The sequence below is a fragment of the Phyllostomus discolor genome, chromosome 4 (genome assembly GCF_004126475.2).
Source record: "Phyllostomus discolor isolate MPI-MPIP mPhyDis1 chromosome 4, mPhyDis1.pri.v3, whole genome shotgun sequence".
Classification (NCBI taxonomy): domain Eukaryota; kingdom Metazoa; phylum Chordata; class Mammalia; order Chiroptera; family Phyllostomidae; genus Phyllostomus; species Phyllostomus discolor.
The window spans coordinates 48,929,501-48,947,330 of record NC_040906.2 but is presented as its reverse complement, the minus strand read 5'-3'; the positions used below and the strand labels follow the sequence as shown (position 1 = coordinate 48,947,330).

The following is a 17,830-nucleotide window of genomic DNA, read 5'->3' as shown; positions in this document are numbered from 1 at the left end:
AGAGTTTTTAAAAACAACTCTTTTTATTGTGGTAAATATTCATAACACAAATTTTATCACTTCAACCGTCCTTTAGTGTACAATTCTGCGGCACTAACTACATTCACGAGGTTGTGCGACCATCAGCATGATCCATTTCCAGGATTTTCTCAGCACCCCAAACCGAAAGAAACCCTGCCCATCAAGCAGCAACTTGACCCTCCTACCGAACCTTGGTAATCACCACTCCACTCTCTGTCTCAGAGAACCTGCCTGTGGTCAGTACCTCGTGTAAGTGGAGTCATATAATTTCTGTCCTTTTGTGTCTGGCGTACTTCATTTAGTATGTTTTCAAGGTTGAGCCACATTATATGTCAGAATTTCATTCCTCTTTAAGGCTGAATAACATCCCACTGCATGTACATACTGTATTTTGCTCATCCACGGAAGGACACTTGGGTTGTTTCCACCTTTTCAGGCGCTGGGGGGGAACACTGGCCACAAGTATCTGTTCAAGTCCCTGCTTTCAGTTCTTTTGGGAGTGGAATTGCTGGGTCATATGATAATTCTGTGTTTGGTTTCTTGAAGAGCCACCAAACTGTTTTCTCTTTAGTTTAAGATGGAGGCACTCAGTGTTACCATGGGTGTGTGAGAGGGATCCCCATGGAGAAGTAGGTGGAGGCCCCGGGTTGTGTCAGGCCACCCGGCAGGGCAATTCCCGGCTGCCCTGATATGGGCAGATGTGTTCTGCTGCTGAGCCCAGGGCTGCACATACTCTAGTTCGGGGTGAATTACATTGTGGCTAATAGGTTGCTATGGAGAAAAAAAGGCAGGAAGTGTAACTGAGAAGGCGGAAAGATGGTTGACCGTAACGCCAAAGCTCTGGAGACAGTGACCAGCTACAGAATGGCCTAGGTTGAGCCAGGGGTGGCCGGGAGAGCAAGGAGCAGATGAACTGACTCAGCCCAGAGCTGCTTGGAACCCAGATTCGGTCTAGGTTCAAATCCCAGTTCTCTTCTTTGATAGTTTAGGCAATGAACTTGACCTCCCTCCAGTTCAGTTTTCTTATTTGTAGGACAGTTGTAAGGATGACATAAATTGTGTACTCGTGACAATGCCCTTGGGGCCTGCCCCTTCCAGTCCGTACAGGTTAGGACCAGTTTTCCCTCAAACCCTGAGCATCAAACTCAGGCACCGTGTTAGACTGAGAAACACGCCCCTCACCTCCCAGTCCTAGACATGTACTTTAAAACATGGAATTTGATGCAATTTGCATTTCAGTGGCCATTCCAGAATTTATCTATTGCCTTTCTACTGCCTCTTTTCTCTCCCGACCAAATGCTTTTATCTTTTGGGGACTGGTGAGTGGGGCTTTCCCAGTAGGCACGAAACTAGCTTTTAAGCAAAAGATACATACTTTGCTTTTTTTTTAAAGATTTTATTTATTTATTTATTTTTAGAGAGGGAAGGGAGAGAGAAAGAGAGAAAGAGAGAGAAATATCAATGTGCGGTTGCTGGGGCCCGTGGCCTGCAACCTAGGCATGTACCCTGACTGGGAATCGAACCTGTGATGCCTGGTTCGCACCCTGCAGTCAATCCACTGAGCTACGCCAGCCAGGGCCACATACTTTGCTTTAAAAAAAAATAGTAGAAAAACAAACCAACAGAAAACTCAGCTATTCTGAACAAAACACTTCAAGATGCCATTGGCAGTGAATATTCTTGTAGTGACCCTGTTTCCTTTATTGAACAGGGTTCACTCTCCAGGCTGACCCCGATTGAAGGGAGAAGCAATGTGAAAACACTCTGAGGCCACAGCCTCATGTAAGTGTAAATTATTATCGTTGATCGTAAATACAGAAACTGTTTGGGAAGTGAGCTGATACCCAAGTGGACGAGTCTTCTGTTTCCCCGCCTTTCTCTCTCTGCCCGGGGTAGGGCGGGGCCAGGCTCAGCGGAGCTCCCTGCTCATCCTTGCTGATTTAATTCAATGAGCCGACCTGCAAACACAGCCAGGGTTCCGATGATGCAGACGAGCATGAAGACTCCAAGGAGAATGTGGTCCATCACCATTGCAACATACTTCCATTCCTCAGCCGCCTGGGGGAGAAGGAAGTGTGAGAATTTCCTTGTAGTGGCCCTTAGGCTCACAGTGTTCATCTATGCATCTTCTACAGCCCTTTTAATTTACCGATCTCAGAGCCCTCAACAGCCTTTGGCTGGCATTATGCTCTTTATCTTTTTAAAGATTTTATGTACTTATTTTTAGAGAGAGAGGGAAGAGGGAGAAAGAGAGGGAGAGAAACATCAATGTGTGGTTGCCTTGTACATGCCCCCAGCTGGGGACCTGGCCCACAACCCAGGCGCTGGGTGGGACTCCATCCACTGAGCCACACCAGCCAGGGTAAGACCTTTATTCTTCTAACAGATCATTCACAATGATGACTTACCAAGGTGGCCTAGAGGCGGACCAAGGCTTATCTTCGGTCAGGTGCTGCCTCTAAAACTCCAACCTGCCCATCAAGCCAAACCCATCCACCTATGCTAGAGCACTTGGTTATTTAACCCCACAGGTGTGGGTTTCACGTCACAAGGCTTACATTGTTGGACTCCTGGTCCGACTTCATGGTCTCTGCGATGTATTTGACGCCCTCGATGGCACTTTTCACCTCGGGGTGTTTGATCAGGGGAGAGTGGAAGCCCACGGGGGGAGGCCCCGGCTTTCCAGAAATGTCAGAAATATCAATGTCTTCTGTAAAAATCTTTTTGTCTTGTTTTTCTCTGGATGGTCTTTTCATTGTGGAGAAGAACATGATATTTGGGATGGTGTCGATAAAAACCTAAGAAAGAAATCCACTTGTGAGAATAGTTGCTAGCAGGGCAAGCATCAAAATCTGACTTTGAATTAGCAATGTAACTTTAGGGAAGCCTTTCAGCTTCTCTGCCTCAGCCTCTGTGTCCTGAAAACAAAAGGACTATACCACACTTACTCAAAGATTCCTTCATAGTAGCCTGTGGTCTGTCAAGTTACTGTGGTTAACACTGATGATTCTGTCATGTGAGCCTTTCGCCACCGGAGGGAGCCTGTGCGCAGCTCTCGAACTCAAGAAACCAGTGGTGCTCCTAAGAAACCAGTGACGCCTAGCTTAGGAGCCCCCTTCAGGAACCTGCTTCTTTCAAGGCCACGTGCTCTCATGATCACACGGTTAAAGAAAGGGTACCTCCAACTAAAAAATATGGAAGGTTCTTACTCCACAAAACAGCTAGACTATTTTCTTTTGTTTATTGTTGTTGAAAAAATGCAACATAGGTATTACCAGGAGTCACTTAGCAGTCTTAATAGGGACTGTTTTCTTCTTCAAAAAAATACATTGTGAGCAGTAGTTTCTCTGTCAATTCATCACAAATCTTTTGAATTTTACGCCAAAGACCCTAGCTATTTGTGTGTCTGTGAAGTTTTATTTTTTAAAAAACCCTGACATATTTGAAATTTAACATATTTTAGATTTCAAAAACGTAGATACTTGAGACCAAGATCCCCATTAAAATTCACTTTTTGACAACCTCTCAAGTCTCTCCTCCATTTCCAGCCCTTATTCTATGCAGACGATTGTACCAGCAAAAATTAAGCAAACTGTTCACAGACCAGAAGACATTCAAGCAGAAATATCAAGAATTTTGCAGCATTTCAATAAAAAGTTATTTGTATCTTCTCTAATCAAAGAGATTCTTTAAGCTTGAATTAAAGGCGAGCTTTGTTAATTCTGTTTTTCTCTCTCTCTGAGGGAGCTACATAAGTTCTTTATCTCTAGAAAGGGGCTCAAGAAATTTCCTTCATAGATGGTAGGTAGAAAATAGACAGGGGGAGGGTAAGGATAGTATGGGAAATGTAGAAGCCAAAGAACTTATAAGTATGACACATGGACAAAAGCTAAAGGGTGGGAATGTGGGTGGGAAGGGGTGTGCAGGGTGGAGGGGAGTGCAGCGGGGGAAATGGGACAGCTGTAATAGCATAATCAATAAAATATATTTTTTTAAAAAGAAAGAAATATCCTTCCAAAAATCCCCTAGAGCCCAGAGAGGACTTTCAGTTCCGAGTACCGCAAGGGTTAGCCAGAATGCTGCAGGCGACAGTGGGGGGCGGGGGGAGGACCCCCGCAGAGTCCCCGGAGGAATGGCTGCCCTGTGCAGAGTTGGCAGGGGCCTCACTCACTCACCTTCCGCACCCACTCCGGCATGACGTGGGTGCTGGGGGAGCGGTGGTGTGTGTTGATGACGATGACAGTGATGATGATGGAGGCAATGACAAAGACCATGGTGAAGAGCATGTATTTCCCAATCAAGGGCACAGCGCTGGAGGTGGAGGGGATCAGCTCCACGATGACCAGAAGGAACACAGTTAAAGACAGCAGGACGGAGATGCTCAGAGTCATCTTCTCTCCTGGGCAAAATGAGGGAGAAACACAACAGACGACCTGTCATGGCCCGAATGGTTACTCCTCTCTGATTTATGCACTGAAGTCCTAAGCCTCCGCCCCTCAGTGACTGTATTTGGAGATATGGCCTTTAAAGAGGGAACTAAAATGAGGTCTCGGGGTGGGCCCCCATCCAGTGTGACTGGTGTCCATATAAGGAGAGGAGATTAGAACACAGATACACACAGGGAGGGAGAACCACGTGAGGACACAAGGAGAAGACCGGCACCTGTCCACCAAGGAGAGAGACCCCAGAGGAAACCAACTCTGCTGATACCTTGATCTCGGACTTTAGCTTCCAGAACTGTGCGATAATAGATTTCTCTTTTCTCAAACTACCCAGTCTGTCTTTTGCTATGGCTTCCCTCACAGACTGACACCACCAAAACCCCAGGTGAGAAGAATGTGGCAGGCACTTCTCAAAACATCATTCTGGGGAAATTCGTCGGGTAGAATTTCCTGTGAGACCTTGGCACCTTAACTCTGCTGACTGTGGCAGGTTCATTAGAGGCCTCCAACCAGGAAATAACTACTTCGTCTCATGCCCCAGAATTCTATTTCTTTTTTTTTTTTTAATTAAAAAAAATAGCTCTGGCTGGTGTGGCTCAGTGGATCGAGCACTGGCCTGTAAAACAAAAGGTTGCTGGTTTCCCCATCAGGTTCGGTTCCCCATCAGGACACATGCTCAGCTGCAGCCAAGGTCCTCAGGTGGGGGCACTTGAGAGGCAACCAATCGATGTTTTTCTTGCACATTGGTGTTTCTCTCCCTCTCTTTCTCCCTCTCTTCCCCTCTCTCTGAATAAATAAATAAATCTTTAAGAAAATTTTAAAAATATGTTTATTAATTTTATAAAGGAAGGGGGGAGAGAGAGAGAGAGAGAGAGAGAGAGAGAGAGAGAGAGAGAGAAACATTAATTGGTTGCCTCCCCTGCATGTTCCAACCAATAATTGAACCCATGACCCTTGGGTGTATGGGATGATGCTCCAACCAACTGAGCCACACCAACCAGGGCCAGAATTCTGTTTCTTGGTGGAGCCCAGAGAACCGAGTTACACGAGCTGGGTGGCATGCTAGTCCCCAGGAGGCAGGTTTTCCATCTGCAGCAAAATGTCATAATAAACCTCACAAAACTGAACGGAAGCCTGGCCTCCTTGTGACCCTGCAGATGGGTGGGCAGTCCAGAAGCACATGTACAGTTTTCTCATTACGGGAGCAAGCCGTAAGACCCAAACCCAGAAAATGAAGTAAATGACTTCACATCACTTACTTTCCTCTAAAGGGGATACTTTGGTTTTGGTTCTGTTTTTCATAATAAGGAACTAGGGAGGCCCCTGCGCCCCCTTTTTCTCCTGGTCCTACAACTTCAGGGTCAGCAATTCCGGTTGGAGTCTTGGTTAGGCAAGTATGGCAGACAAGAAGGGCAGGGACTGACTGGCAGTGAGATGTTTTCGTGGGGACTGACCACATTAGAGGCAGAAGAGAGCCACTGGTGGGGACGTCCCTTGGCTGGTCTTGCTGACTGTGCCCTGGGAAACCCTGTGTTTCCCTGCTTTCCAGTATGGAGCTCTGCCCCTGCTCTGGGTGCTTCCAGATGCTGGGAGTACAGAGCAGGATGCAGAGCAAGTGGGAACAAGACACTACCAGTTCTACCTAGTGAGGAGAAGAGCCTTTAAAAGTGAAAACGAAGACAGAATTATAAATATGAGATATTGGCCAAGTCGCATCACATTTCTTGAGTAATAATAGTAGCTAACATTCATGAAGCAGTCTCACTGTTCTAAATACTTCCCAAGCATAAACCATTTGACATTTGTAGAAACTGGGATTCATTTCCATATTGCCCTGACTAGTGTTTTCTCTCTTGCCTTTAAGGGGCTTCATTTGATTAGAAAACTGGAAAAATACTTGACTGTGATCATTTGTTTAAAAACAAATATAATCGCTAGAACATACTTTCTGCAGGGGCGAATTCTGCCTTGTTTTCTACAGTGTTCCTGCCACACAATGGTTCTTCAGCAAGCAACGTATGTTGAATGAGTGAATGTGTAATCTTTCTTTCCTTGTCGAAAAGTCAGATTTAGAGTTTGGTGAGGTTTTCTTTTTTTATTACTTTGATAAAGTTGTGACCTGCCGTAACTTCGAGAACTGTCTGCACCTTCCCTCTGTCCTCCCCACCTGTCAGCCACACGTCGTTTATGAGCGGTGGCTTGCTGGCGGCACGCAGCCCCTCTCCCTGTTTCCTGGGCCTGTGGTCATCAGGTGAGATTGTGTCACAGATGTGACGACTCAGTGGGAGGTGCGGACATTGCTTGGGCTGATCGGGGAGGAAGCACTGCCACTTGGGAAGTGTGGTCTTGTGTATAAAGGCGCTGCCATCTGGGAAACAGACAGGCAGAAGCTTCTTTCAAGTGGCCGGCAGTGAACAAAACAGGCGAGACCTGGGTCAGGCAGTAGAGAGCAGGGACTGCTTAGTGGAGGTGGCGTGAGGAGTGTCTGCAATCTCCCACACTTCGGGGCGCACAGTAGGTGTTCCACAGATAGGTACGGGTGGCTGTTCACTCTAGACTGAGCTGTATGTGTGCATCGTTGGGGGCACGCTCAGCTCTCAGCCTGCTCTGCAGTCTGCTCAGCTGCGAGCTCCATCCATGGCGGCTTTCGCCACTGGACATGGCCACTTGGTACGTGTGTCCTCCCCGTGATGAGGATTTCTGTCTGTCTGCCTGCACTTGCTGATTAGCCTGTAATTGTTTCTGGCTTTCCCCAAAATAGCAGCACAAGGTCTGTTAGCATCAGCAGTCGCAGCCATGGCAACTGCACCCACCTGAGTCCGTGGGCAGGTAGAACACCAGGCCGGTCAGGAAGGAGAAGAGCAGGCAAGGAACGATGACGTTGACGATGAAGTAGAGGGGCAGGCGCTGCATGACGAAGTGGTAGGTGATGTCCAGATAGGGGGTGGAGGTGCAGCAGGCGTAGAACACCCAGTGCTTCCAGCCACGGGCCTCCTTGATCACCCATTCCCCACTCTCCATGAAGTTGCTCAGGTCTGGCTGGTCGCTTTCCTGAGAAGATGAAATGAAACTTTCAAAACCCAGCCATGTCACCCTGAAGAGGGGCAGGGTTTCGTAGTCATCTGTGACAAGGCAACAGATCCCAGTGCTCTTACACACCCAGGTGGGGCCCTGGGTCACTTCCACTTTGGCATCTCAGGTTACTTTCCTATCAAACAAGGGGGGTGGAACTATTGGGATTCAAGCTACCTTAGGAGCTTTAAAATATACTGGTGCCCTGGCCCTGGCTGGTGTGGCTCAGTGGATTGAACGCCAGCCTGCAAACCAAAAGATTGCTAGTTGGATTCCCAGTCAGGGTACATGCCTAGGTTGCAGGCCAGGTCCCCAGTAGGGGGCGCATGAGAGGCAAACACAGATTGGGTTTCTCTCCCTGTCTTTCTCCTTCCCCTCCCCTCTGTCTAAAAATAAATAAAAACAAAACATATTGGTGTGCCAGCCTCACCCCAGACTGATTAAATCCAAATTCTTGGGACTTCATTTAAGTTCCCAGGAGATTCTCAAGTACAAGCATATCCAGAACCTTACCAACCAAGAACCATCTTGTAGATGATTCCCAAATCTCCCAAAATCTCCCAATGGTGCTGAGAACCTGTGATTATGAAGGGGCAGAGTGGAAGAAGACCTGAATCCTGCTTTTCCTGAATCCACCCTCACTGCACGGGGCCACTGCCTACCGGATAGATGGCCACCACAGAGCCGTCATAGGTCCAAGTACCCAGCTTCATGCTGCAGTTCTGTTCATCAAAGGGAAAGTGGGTGACGATGATCTCACAGTAGCTTTTAAAGATGGCCGGAGGCGTCCACGTGATGTGGCCGGTGTAGTCCAGCAGCACTTTGGTGAACTTGACGATGGCAAAGTCACCATCTGCACTACGATGGGACCACAGAGGAAAGAGCTGTAAATTCTCAGGTGCTAATTACAGCTTTCTTTCAGGCAGTGCTGCTTCTTACCTATGTCAGGGTTTCCCAAATTTGTCTGATGGTAAGAATCAGTGGGCTGTGTGCTAATGTAGCGATTCCTGTAAGTACTGAATCGCATTACCTGGGGAAGAACCTGGGAACCTTCTGTTTTAAAGAAATAACAGGGAACACTGATCCATTGCATCCAAGCTTTTTTCTTCCCAGTGCTCAGTAGTATTTGTCATAAACTCCAGATTATTGGATTTTTCTCAGAAGCTAAAGCTCCCCATTTTTAAGTCCAAAGTTTCCATATTTTTGAATGTAGGAGTTTCCCAGATTTTGATGTAATATTTCCAAGTTTTCAAATGTTGGCAGTAATTTCTTGTTAAAAAATATCTGCCATGATAGATAGTAAAAAATCACAAAAGGCCATTTCTGTGACACAGGCCATATTCAGTGTGTGGTCCTTGTCCAGCAAACACCCTGCATCCCAGGCTGTGGCCCAGGGCTAGGCACAGGTGTCAGGCAGGGGTGGGGTCGTCTCAGTGGGCGTTCAGGGACATACAGCATCTATTGCCGCCTCACTTTATGAGTCAAGAGGTTTTCTTCCCATTGAATTTTCCTTGGGATGGAACTTTATCCAGAACACTTGCACTGTTGAGCCTTTCCAAAGAGCAGAGAGCCACCTCGTCTGTCTGTCCCTTTAAGCAGACCACGCAGGGCCCTCTCCCCACCAGGGTGCTCCTGAACAAGCTTGTTAGAAGGGGCAGAGGAGTTCATCACTTCCCTCACATTCTTAATGGAAGAGAAACTTGACTAACACAGGACACTTGGCCCTATTGGCATAACTGTCTGAAAAGTTCACAGAAATGCTTGGATCATTTGACTCAAGCTTGAGTCCCAGTTATGACAGGAATATATGTGGGTGGAAAATCGAAGGAGGGGTGGTTGGCCGTAAAGGGCGTCCTTTCCACTCACCGGCCGCGGCCTCCTTCCCCGGTAAGTCTGCCGCCTGGCACCGCTAGCTCGCCGCACACACGAGCTGCAGCGCGTCAGGCGCCAGCCCTGTAGGCCAGTGTTAAATGCTGCTGCCTGGGAAGGGCGTGCTCTGCGATGCACAGGCCCTGACGAATGAAGGATGTATGGTAATGAACATGTCATTAGAGCAGAGTGTCTCGAATCACATTATAGTTTTGTGACATGCAGTCTGTCATGGAGCCCCTGGGTGGGCTGCACGGGCGTCCCGGGCGTCAGCAGCTCGGCTGCCATGAGGGTGTGATGAATCACGACCCCGGGAGGCTCGGACCTGCTGGCAGGAAGGACGTTTAGTTCCAAGGAACTCAATCATAGCAAGTTTGGGTTCCTTGGACAGTTGCCATACACCCTTCAGGAGCTCTCGGGGATTAAATGTCCTCCACCCACAGCCCTGATTCAATTTGGCTCCGATAATTGTTCCTCTTCATAACACGAGACGCCATATGGCGCCCTAGCAGGCCAGCCTGGCTCTTGGTTTTCAGAGCAAACCGACAGCGGCGGCCCTTCTGTCGGGGCACGTGGGCTCCCCGCGCAAGGCCCCTCCCCGACCGGGCTGGTTCGCTTACTTGTTGTACAGCACGATGTCTGGGCGCCAGATCTTTTCGGAGGGAATGTGAATTTTTTTCACACCGCCATAGTCATCTGGATTCCATTTTAGGTTGCAATCTACCCATTGCTAGAAATGAAGACGCTTGGCTGATTAGAAAGCTCAAAACATTTTTTAAACAATGCAGGGTTATCAAGAGCTCTGGTGGGTATGATACTTTAGATAGCAACAGAGATTGTGCTGCCATAAGAAAGGCTGGATTCAGAGTTCAGCTTTCGTGTTAGTTAGCAATACAAGCCAACGCTTCTGCTGATTGGCTACATGCAGGCGCTGTTGTAAGCATTTTCCTGATATTGATCATTTTGACCTCACAATGACCCTGCGAGGTCAGAGTGGTCACTCACCCCATTTTACAGATGGGGAAACAAAGGTGCTTCCAGGTCACGCCCCTGGGTGGTGACAAGTCTATCTCACTACAGTTCCCCCTGCCAGGAAGGAGAATGTCCTTCCTGTGAACATCTTTCCTGAAGCAGGCAACATCATTTTTAAAAAGTATTATGTTTTTTCTACATTGTAAGAGTAATGTATGCCCAATGCAGCATAACCATAAATATACAATGTTATGGGTTGAATTTTGTCTCCCCAAAATTCATATGTTGAAGCCCTAACCCCTAGTACCTCAGAATAGGACCCTATTAGGAGAAAGGTTATTAAGTTAAAATAAGTTCAATAAGGTGGGCCCTATCCCAATGCGTTAGTTACGAGGAGGGAACATTTCTGACAGAGGCACATTCAGGAAGAACGCCGTGAGAACACGAACACGGCCAACTACCCGCAAAGCAGAGAGGCCTGGGGCAGACTCTCCCTCACAGCCCTTCTGCTGACACCTTGAAGAAACCCCTTCTGCCGACACCTTGACTTTGGACTTTTGGCTTCAGCAACTCTGAGCTACAAATCTCTGCGGTTTGAGCCGCCCACTTTGAGTCTTTGTTATGGCAGCCCTGGCAAACGAATACACAAGGAAAAAGCACAAAGTAAAAACAAACCCCTACCAGCAAATACGGTCCATAATCCCACTGCCCCCAAATACTCACTACAACGTTTTGGTATACATCCCTTCAATCGAAATTGATTTACTCTGGGTCCAGGTTAAATTTCAGGGTGAATACAGACAACGTAAATGCAACTGTCTCACTGACATACCTGTTTTAGTCGAACGTTGGTTGTTACGATCTGATTCACTTCATCCTGAAAAAAGATAAGACCCCATCTTTAGGCGGCGGGGGGGGGGGGGTGAAGGGGAGGGTGCTCCGGGGCAAGACTGTAGGTGCTGTGGGGGGGGGGGGGCCGGAGCACTCTGCTCTCACCACGTTGATGAGCTGTATCAGCTGGAGGCCCACGGTGACCTCCACGGCCTGGCGGTGGTCTTCCACTGGCCGCACGACGCTGTTGTAGTGTTCAAATAGCTTTGCCACCAGACGGGTCTCGTGTTCAGAGCCCAGGACCAGGCCAGCTGAGGCAGCAAATGACATGCACACTGTTAGACTCTGCTGCCCGCCTCCACACACACTAACACAAGGAACTGAGGCGCCGCGAGCTAGTGGGAGGCTCGCATTAGCCCTTGTTGAAGCGCTCTCAAATGCAGCTAGTGTTTCCTGGAGTCCTTTCCAAGCACAGCTGCCGGTGTGGTCCCTTCCCAGTGGGGCATGCCAGATTACCATGACACCTGTACTTTGGACGGGGGACATTCCTTAATACAGCTTCTGGCTGAATCAAGCTTGCTAGGGACATGTACACACAAGAAGAAAGATCTCCCCAAAAACCCAGTCTCAGCATTTCAGAGTCTGGTCATGGTGTAATGACCAGTCACATTGGCTGGTCTCAGATGCTAGGGACAGCCAAAAATCAGTGCTGTTCACACCCGTTAGGATGGCCATAGTGAACCAAGTTGAAAGTGACAAATATTGGTGACACCGGAGAAACGGAAGCCCTGATGTGTTGCTGATGAGAATATAAAATGGGGCGGTCACTGTGGGGAACATTCAGTGGTCCCTCACACCAGTTAGGCCCAGAGTTAGCACACAACCTGCCAATCCCACTTCTGGGTGTGTCCCGAAAGAACTGTTCGCACAGAAACCTGTACCCGAACGTTCACAGCAGTACTGTACACGAGGGCTAAGCGATGGAAACGACCCAAATGTCCATCAACAACAGGAAAGTAGAGGAACAAGTTGTGGCCTAACACCATTCAGGGGGAAACTAGTCAGCCAGAAAAAGGAGTGCAGTGTTGGTCCAGACAACATGGATCTGCCTTGAAAACACTGTGCTGCGTGAAAGGAACCAGACACAGAAGGGCACATACTGTGTGATTCCGTTTATATGAAGTGTCCAAAATAGGTTAGTCCACAGAGATAGCAGATTAGGGGAATACCAGGGACCGAGGGACAGGGGAAGAGGGAGTGGCAGCTAATGGGCACAGGGCTTCCCTTTGGGACTAAGAAGAGTTACAAAACTACACAGTGGAGATGTCTGCATAGCATGTTAAGTGTACTTAATGCCACTAAATCGTTCACTTTAAAATGGTGATTTTATGTATGTGTATTTTACCATGGTCGATTTTATACCATCTGTATTTTACCATGGTTGTTTTTTATTTTTAAATCACTGCTGGTGGGTCCTTGTCCTGGTTATGTTATTAAGACAGAGTGAAACTGTGTGCTCTGCTCGCCTGGGCTTGGGGCTCCTGTTTGGAGCAGGAGCAACCCCAGGGAATCTTGACTGGATTTTCTTTCAGGGCGAAGAGCAATGTCATCAATATTCTCGGGGCTCATGGCCCTTCTATGGCCAGTGTTGTGTGGTCCTCGCCAGCCTCCAGTGAGGCGGGTGGGCAGGCTGGCACTTTCACCTGGGGTTCTGAGAGGCTGGACAGCCCGTGCGAGGCCGCGTGGCCAGGGCCGAGCTGGGGTGAGAGCCCTGTCGCGGGGCAGCGTGCCCCTGCACTAGCTCCTGAGTGTGCTGCGGGCTGTCTCAGACGGAGACTGTGCAGCATGATTCGTGTTAGAAAAGGTGTTTCGGATTCCAGCCAGTGCCTTATGAAGGATTCTGTAACTCAAGCCTTGCGTGGACTGGGGATTGCCGGTCCAGGGCTGGGAGAGGAAGCAGACACAGGATCCATTTGCCCTGACTCATGCCACCAGATCTCCCCTTTCCGCAGGTTATTGCTGAAACCCTCAAACTTCCTGCCTGGGCCAAGACAGCTTGAAAAGTTAAATGAAGGAGATGCTTTCTCTTTTTTCCCCAGGAGTGTTAACCTACTACTTCTAAGACAGGTTATTATTTTTCTGTTTTCTTAAATTATTTTTTATTGATTTTGCTATTACAGTTGCCCCACAATTTTTCCCCCTTTGCCCCTCCATCCAGCACCCCCCACTCCTTCAGGCCACCCCCACACCAGTGTTCCTGTCCATGGGTCACGTGTATACGTTCTTTGGCTGCTCCATTTCCTACGCTGTACTTTACATTCCCATGGCTATTCTGTAACTGCCTATCTGTACTTCTTAATCCCTTCACCTCTTCACCCATTCCCCTACACCACCCTCCCATCTGGCAGCCATCAGATGATCCCTGTATCTATGATTCTATCTTAGTTCTCCTTGTTTGTGTAGTTTATTTTTTAGATTCAGTGTTGATAGATATGTATTTATTGCCATTTTGTTGTTCATAGTTTTAATCTTCTTTTCCCAAAATGTCATTTGTGTCCATGCAGCTTAAGTTTGGAAGAGTTTGTCAATAAAATAATTATAAAGTAAACAGTAATGACTCTTCATTTTATTAACAAAATGACTAATTTTATTAATAAAAATAACTGGCATGTCCACCTTATGTGCTGTTCTTCTACATGCTTTATATATACTAACTCTTTCCAGCCTCATCATGGGGTGTGGTAGGTATTATTTTGGTCCTCGCTTTACAGACGAGGAAGTTGAAGCACAGAGAGGTTAAGTGGCCAGGGTTCATAAGCGGTGGGGCCAGGGTTCAAACCCAAAGCCCAGGCTCTCAGCCACTATTTCTCATCCAGAACTTTGGATCAGCTTGAAACAACCAGTGTTGTGCCATAAGTTGAAAACATTTTATCCCCCCAAAAGTGTGCTTTAAGTAGCCTGTAGAGCTTTAGTAAAGGCCCTGTATTTGTTTTAACTCATTACATGCTTATAACAGTCCTAGGAGGTAAGTCTTCACCCCTGTATTACAAAGGAGAAAGTTGCGGTTTAGACAATCGAGCGATGTATTTGTGGTTCACTGCCAGTTAGAGGCAGGACTTTGAATGGGGCAGCCTGCCACCTGGGCCCATGCTCTTTGCCACCTCCCTAAAGGTACACGTATCGCTTCCATTCGGGTTTTTGAAGCTCTCGGTGCAGCGTCAGGCTGTTCGTTATGACCTCCTTGGACTCTCTGTAGGGAGCCCCTGACCTAGCCTGCCTCTCCCTTTCTAGTTTTCCAAGTTTCCTAAACCCAAAAGGGGCGATGCAGAGCTTTCATATGGCGTCTCCCCAAAACCACTGGCATTCGAAGGCTCTTCAGAGGAGCATGCTGTCCAAAGGCCCTCAGTGTTTGCAGTCACCCCACTGAGCCCCTGGGACACAGCAGTCCTCTGTCCCCCATGCCTGTCTATCCTGGGCCCCCCTCAGCCCACAGGGTAGGGGACTGGCATGGGTCAGTGAATGTCTTGGCAGCTGAATTTGAAGCTGTTGCTTTGGCATTGCCTTGGGCTGCTTATTTTCAAGTGATGGTTTATTCCGGTTTGACAGGAAGAACATACTAGAAAGCAACAGATAGGGCAGATGGTGAGCATTCTGTAGCAGGGAAACTATGCAAGCCAACCCCATGGCCCACCGGGGAGAGAGGGCAGGGCCGGGAGATGGGCGGGCACCGTCAGCACTCCGGCAACACAAATTCCCTCCCCTCCCACCCTGGCCGATAACAAGGGGCCTGGCTGCTTCCTTAATGAATTTCTCAGGAATTTCCCCAAAGGTCTGCATTTCTTAGATTGGATTCATTAGTTTTCTGTCCCTTTTTTTTTTCCTTTTTGAAACAGGGTGGAGTGATAGAAAACTTACAGGACTTGAGGTCAGAATCATACAGTTCTATTCCTAAATCCACCGTGAGCTGGAGAATTGGACCAATTCCCCATGGACTCAATGCATCCCAGTAAGTATAAGATGCAGAATATAAATTCATAACCATGCAGACAGATAAATAATGTCCAGGGCTCCCTGTTCAGGAGCATCATCCTTGTTCAGATGGTGTAACCTTAACGTGTTTGTCAGATACTTGTGCATTCACTGTGTGCAAAGCATGGTTTTAAGAGCTTTGAGATATCTGAAGGTGAATCTGACATAAATCCTGTCTTCCTACCCTCATGAAGACTGACATTTGTCACTTACATAAATAGCTGTGAACAAGTTGGAAAGTAGTATGCTGTAAGAGAGGTGGCAATAAAGTACTTGGGATTCTTGAGACGGAAGAGAGGAAAGGTTGTAATAAAAAATGCTATATAAATAGAACAGAGATCATTATGTGTTAAGCTAACAAGGAAAATGTATCCCTGACATGAATGAGAATTTTGCCAACAAGGAATTGGTTCTAAATAGGGGAACCCAACCAAAATGTTAACATTGCTTTTCTGTACCATACTGTTCCAATTTGTATTTTTAATGGCCACTGGGTTGGGCAAAAGGAATTCTACACTATTCCTACTCCTCTTGGGTGATGCTGATCTCACCCTGCTGCTGTGTAGTGTTGCCACCTTTTGCACTTCCGGGCTGTTTTCTGACTGTGCACACAACAAAAGGAGTCTCTGAAAGACCGCGATCTAAGATGCATACGTTCAGTGAGTTTGGGCAGGTCAGTTCCTGTCTTCCCGCCTCAGCTTCCCCATAACATGACACCGAAGATGTTGGAATGCCTCACCCAGCTCTAAATTCACCTTGTGGGAATCTATACCAGCAAATTCTAGGGTTGATCTAAATATATGAGGCAATATATGAGACATACTTTTTAAGGTAGCTAACCATGCATTTTTGGAGGTTTTTGGTGTCCTAAGAGCTCTTTCAAGGATTTCTATGCATAAGCACATCACTTAATTTTCCCTGAGTGTAGTGTCTGCACGCGCACACACACACACACACACCATCACCACCAGGCCAGATCTGGTTGGATCAAGTCCAAATCCCATAGGATATCATTTATCTGAATGTATTAGAGTTTAGGCTATTTCCCTCAACTCTGCTATGGAAAAACATTGATAATAAAGCTCTTTCCCTCTTCTGCCCAGAAGGCCTGTGTCTGTCAGAGCAATGTTAGAGAAGTCACAGAATGCCAGCTGCCTTGCTTCCCAGTTGGGATGATGTCACCAGTAAATTCTCCGATATGAAGCAATCAGCAGACATCTCCTGTTTTCCGCTCCCGGAAGTGTGGGGTTCAGGAGAGTGCTTCAGCTGCTGTGTGGCGACACATTCCAGAGTTAAACACAGGTCAAGGGCTCGCAAGGCTTTATGGTTTCAGTTCAAACCCTAGCCTTCTTACAGTAATGTACTTTCTCAAATAAAAAAAAAAAAGTAAGCAAGAATGCATTCGTATGAACTTCTTTTAACTTCAGAAGTTTAAAAAGTTACAAAATATTTCATCTCCTGGAGAGAATTTAATTACAAGTATGAATAGGTTTCTCTCTCCAGCACATGGAGCTGTCAATCAATCCTCTCTATTATCAGAACTCTCCAGGAGAGGTAAAAGGGGTTGTTAGCCCCATTGTTTTGAGACGCCCCCGCTGAGTCCCTGTAGTCATTCTAAGCGGAGGGCAGCTCTGGGAGGGCAGCGGTGGTGCTGGAAGCGATAGCTCAGGCGCGCCAGGCACTGATGGAGGGAGAGACCGGCACTCTGCTTTGTACCAAGCAACTCCTATTTTATTTGAATAACACAAATGAGAAATCTCTATCCACAAACCCGATCAAGCCAACATTGATGAGAAACTGACGGCAGTCTCAGGCTGCTGACGCCCGCCACTGTGTTCCCACCAAAGAAGCACGACTCAGGTTTGTGCATGTCTGGTGATTCAGCCTCAAAGCAGAGCCCCCCCCCCCCCCCCGCCCCCCAACACGGGCACTTACCTGAGCAGAGGCCCAGGAGCAGGAGGAGCGGCCGGGGCTCCATGGGCGGAGGGCGCTGCTGGGGGCTGGCGGCGGACTGGTGGCCTGGGCTGCCGGCCGGCACTCTGGCTGGACACTCGGCTGCTGGCGGGTTTGGACAGTGTGTCGGCTCGGCAGAGCTATTGTTTTACACCACCTGTTTGTGGCCGTGACAGCTGGGCTGCCCAGAGCCCAGGGAGGTGCTGAGGCCTCACACTGTTACAGAGTGCCTCTCTTTGCACAACTGCTACACCCTTGACAAGTTGAGTGTCAACTGCACTGTGTTTTATAGGCACCAGGAGTCAGATCTTAATTTTTTTTAAAAAAAACTGGCAGTAGGGAAGGACTTATTTTGAATGATGAGCAACCCTCTCCTTTTTGTGAAAACCAGAACCTCATCGCTGTGGGTTGATTTGATTAGGGTCACGGGGTCTGCGAAGAGAGTCAGCTGTGTGTGTCAGACACGCTCCGCCTAAACCCCAGAAGTGCACATTCCACACACGGAATTCGTCTGCTCCGGGTCACTGGAGGCTGAGCGTGCCTGGGGCTCTGGTGGCAAAAGGAACTTCAGAAGAGTGTGGCTGGTACTGAATCTACTGCTGCAGAGGCCCAGGTTTGATGGCGTTTGGTTTTTAACGAAG

General features: G+C 47.9%; 1 protein-coding gene across 1 annotated transcript; it reads right to left on the bottom strand.

The window, feature by feature from the left end:
* Positions 1–1,621: 1,621 nt before the first annotated feature.
* On the bottom strand, positions 1,622–17,601 carry CHRNA1 (cholinergic receptor nicotinic alpha 1 subunit). Its single transcript, XM_028509758.2, has 9 exons — positions 17,172–17,601; positions 11,373–11,518; positions 11,209–11,253; positions 10,025–10,134; positions 8,198–8,393; positions 7,277–7,514; positions 4,197–4,420; positions 2,580–2,819; positions 1,622–2,079 (listed from the first exon to the last, which is right to left on the bottom strand). Exons 1-9 carry the CDS (start codon positions 17,212–17,214, stop codon positions 1,948–1,950), a joined length of 1,374 nt encoding a protein of 457 aa, XP_028365559.1. The 5' UTR covers positions 17,215–17,601; the 3' UTR covers positions 1,622–1,947.
* Positions 17,602–17,830: the final 229 nt, after the last annotated feature.

Coding starts and splice junctions, on each gene's coding strand:
- CHRNA1 (XM_028509758.2), bottom strand. CDS start 17,214: ATGGAGCCCCGGCCGCTCCTCCTGCTCCTGGGCCTCTGCTCAG. Junction 11,519..17,171: donor GCTCCTGGGCCTCTGCTCAG/GTAAGTGCCCGT, acceptor TTGCTGCCTCAG/CTGGCCTGGTCCTGGGCTCT. Junction 2,080..2,579: donor CGGACCAGGAGTCCAACAAT/GTAAGCCTTGTG, acceptor CTTCTCCCCCAG/GCGGCTGAGGAATGGAAGTA.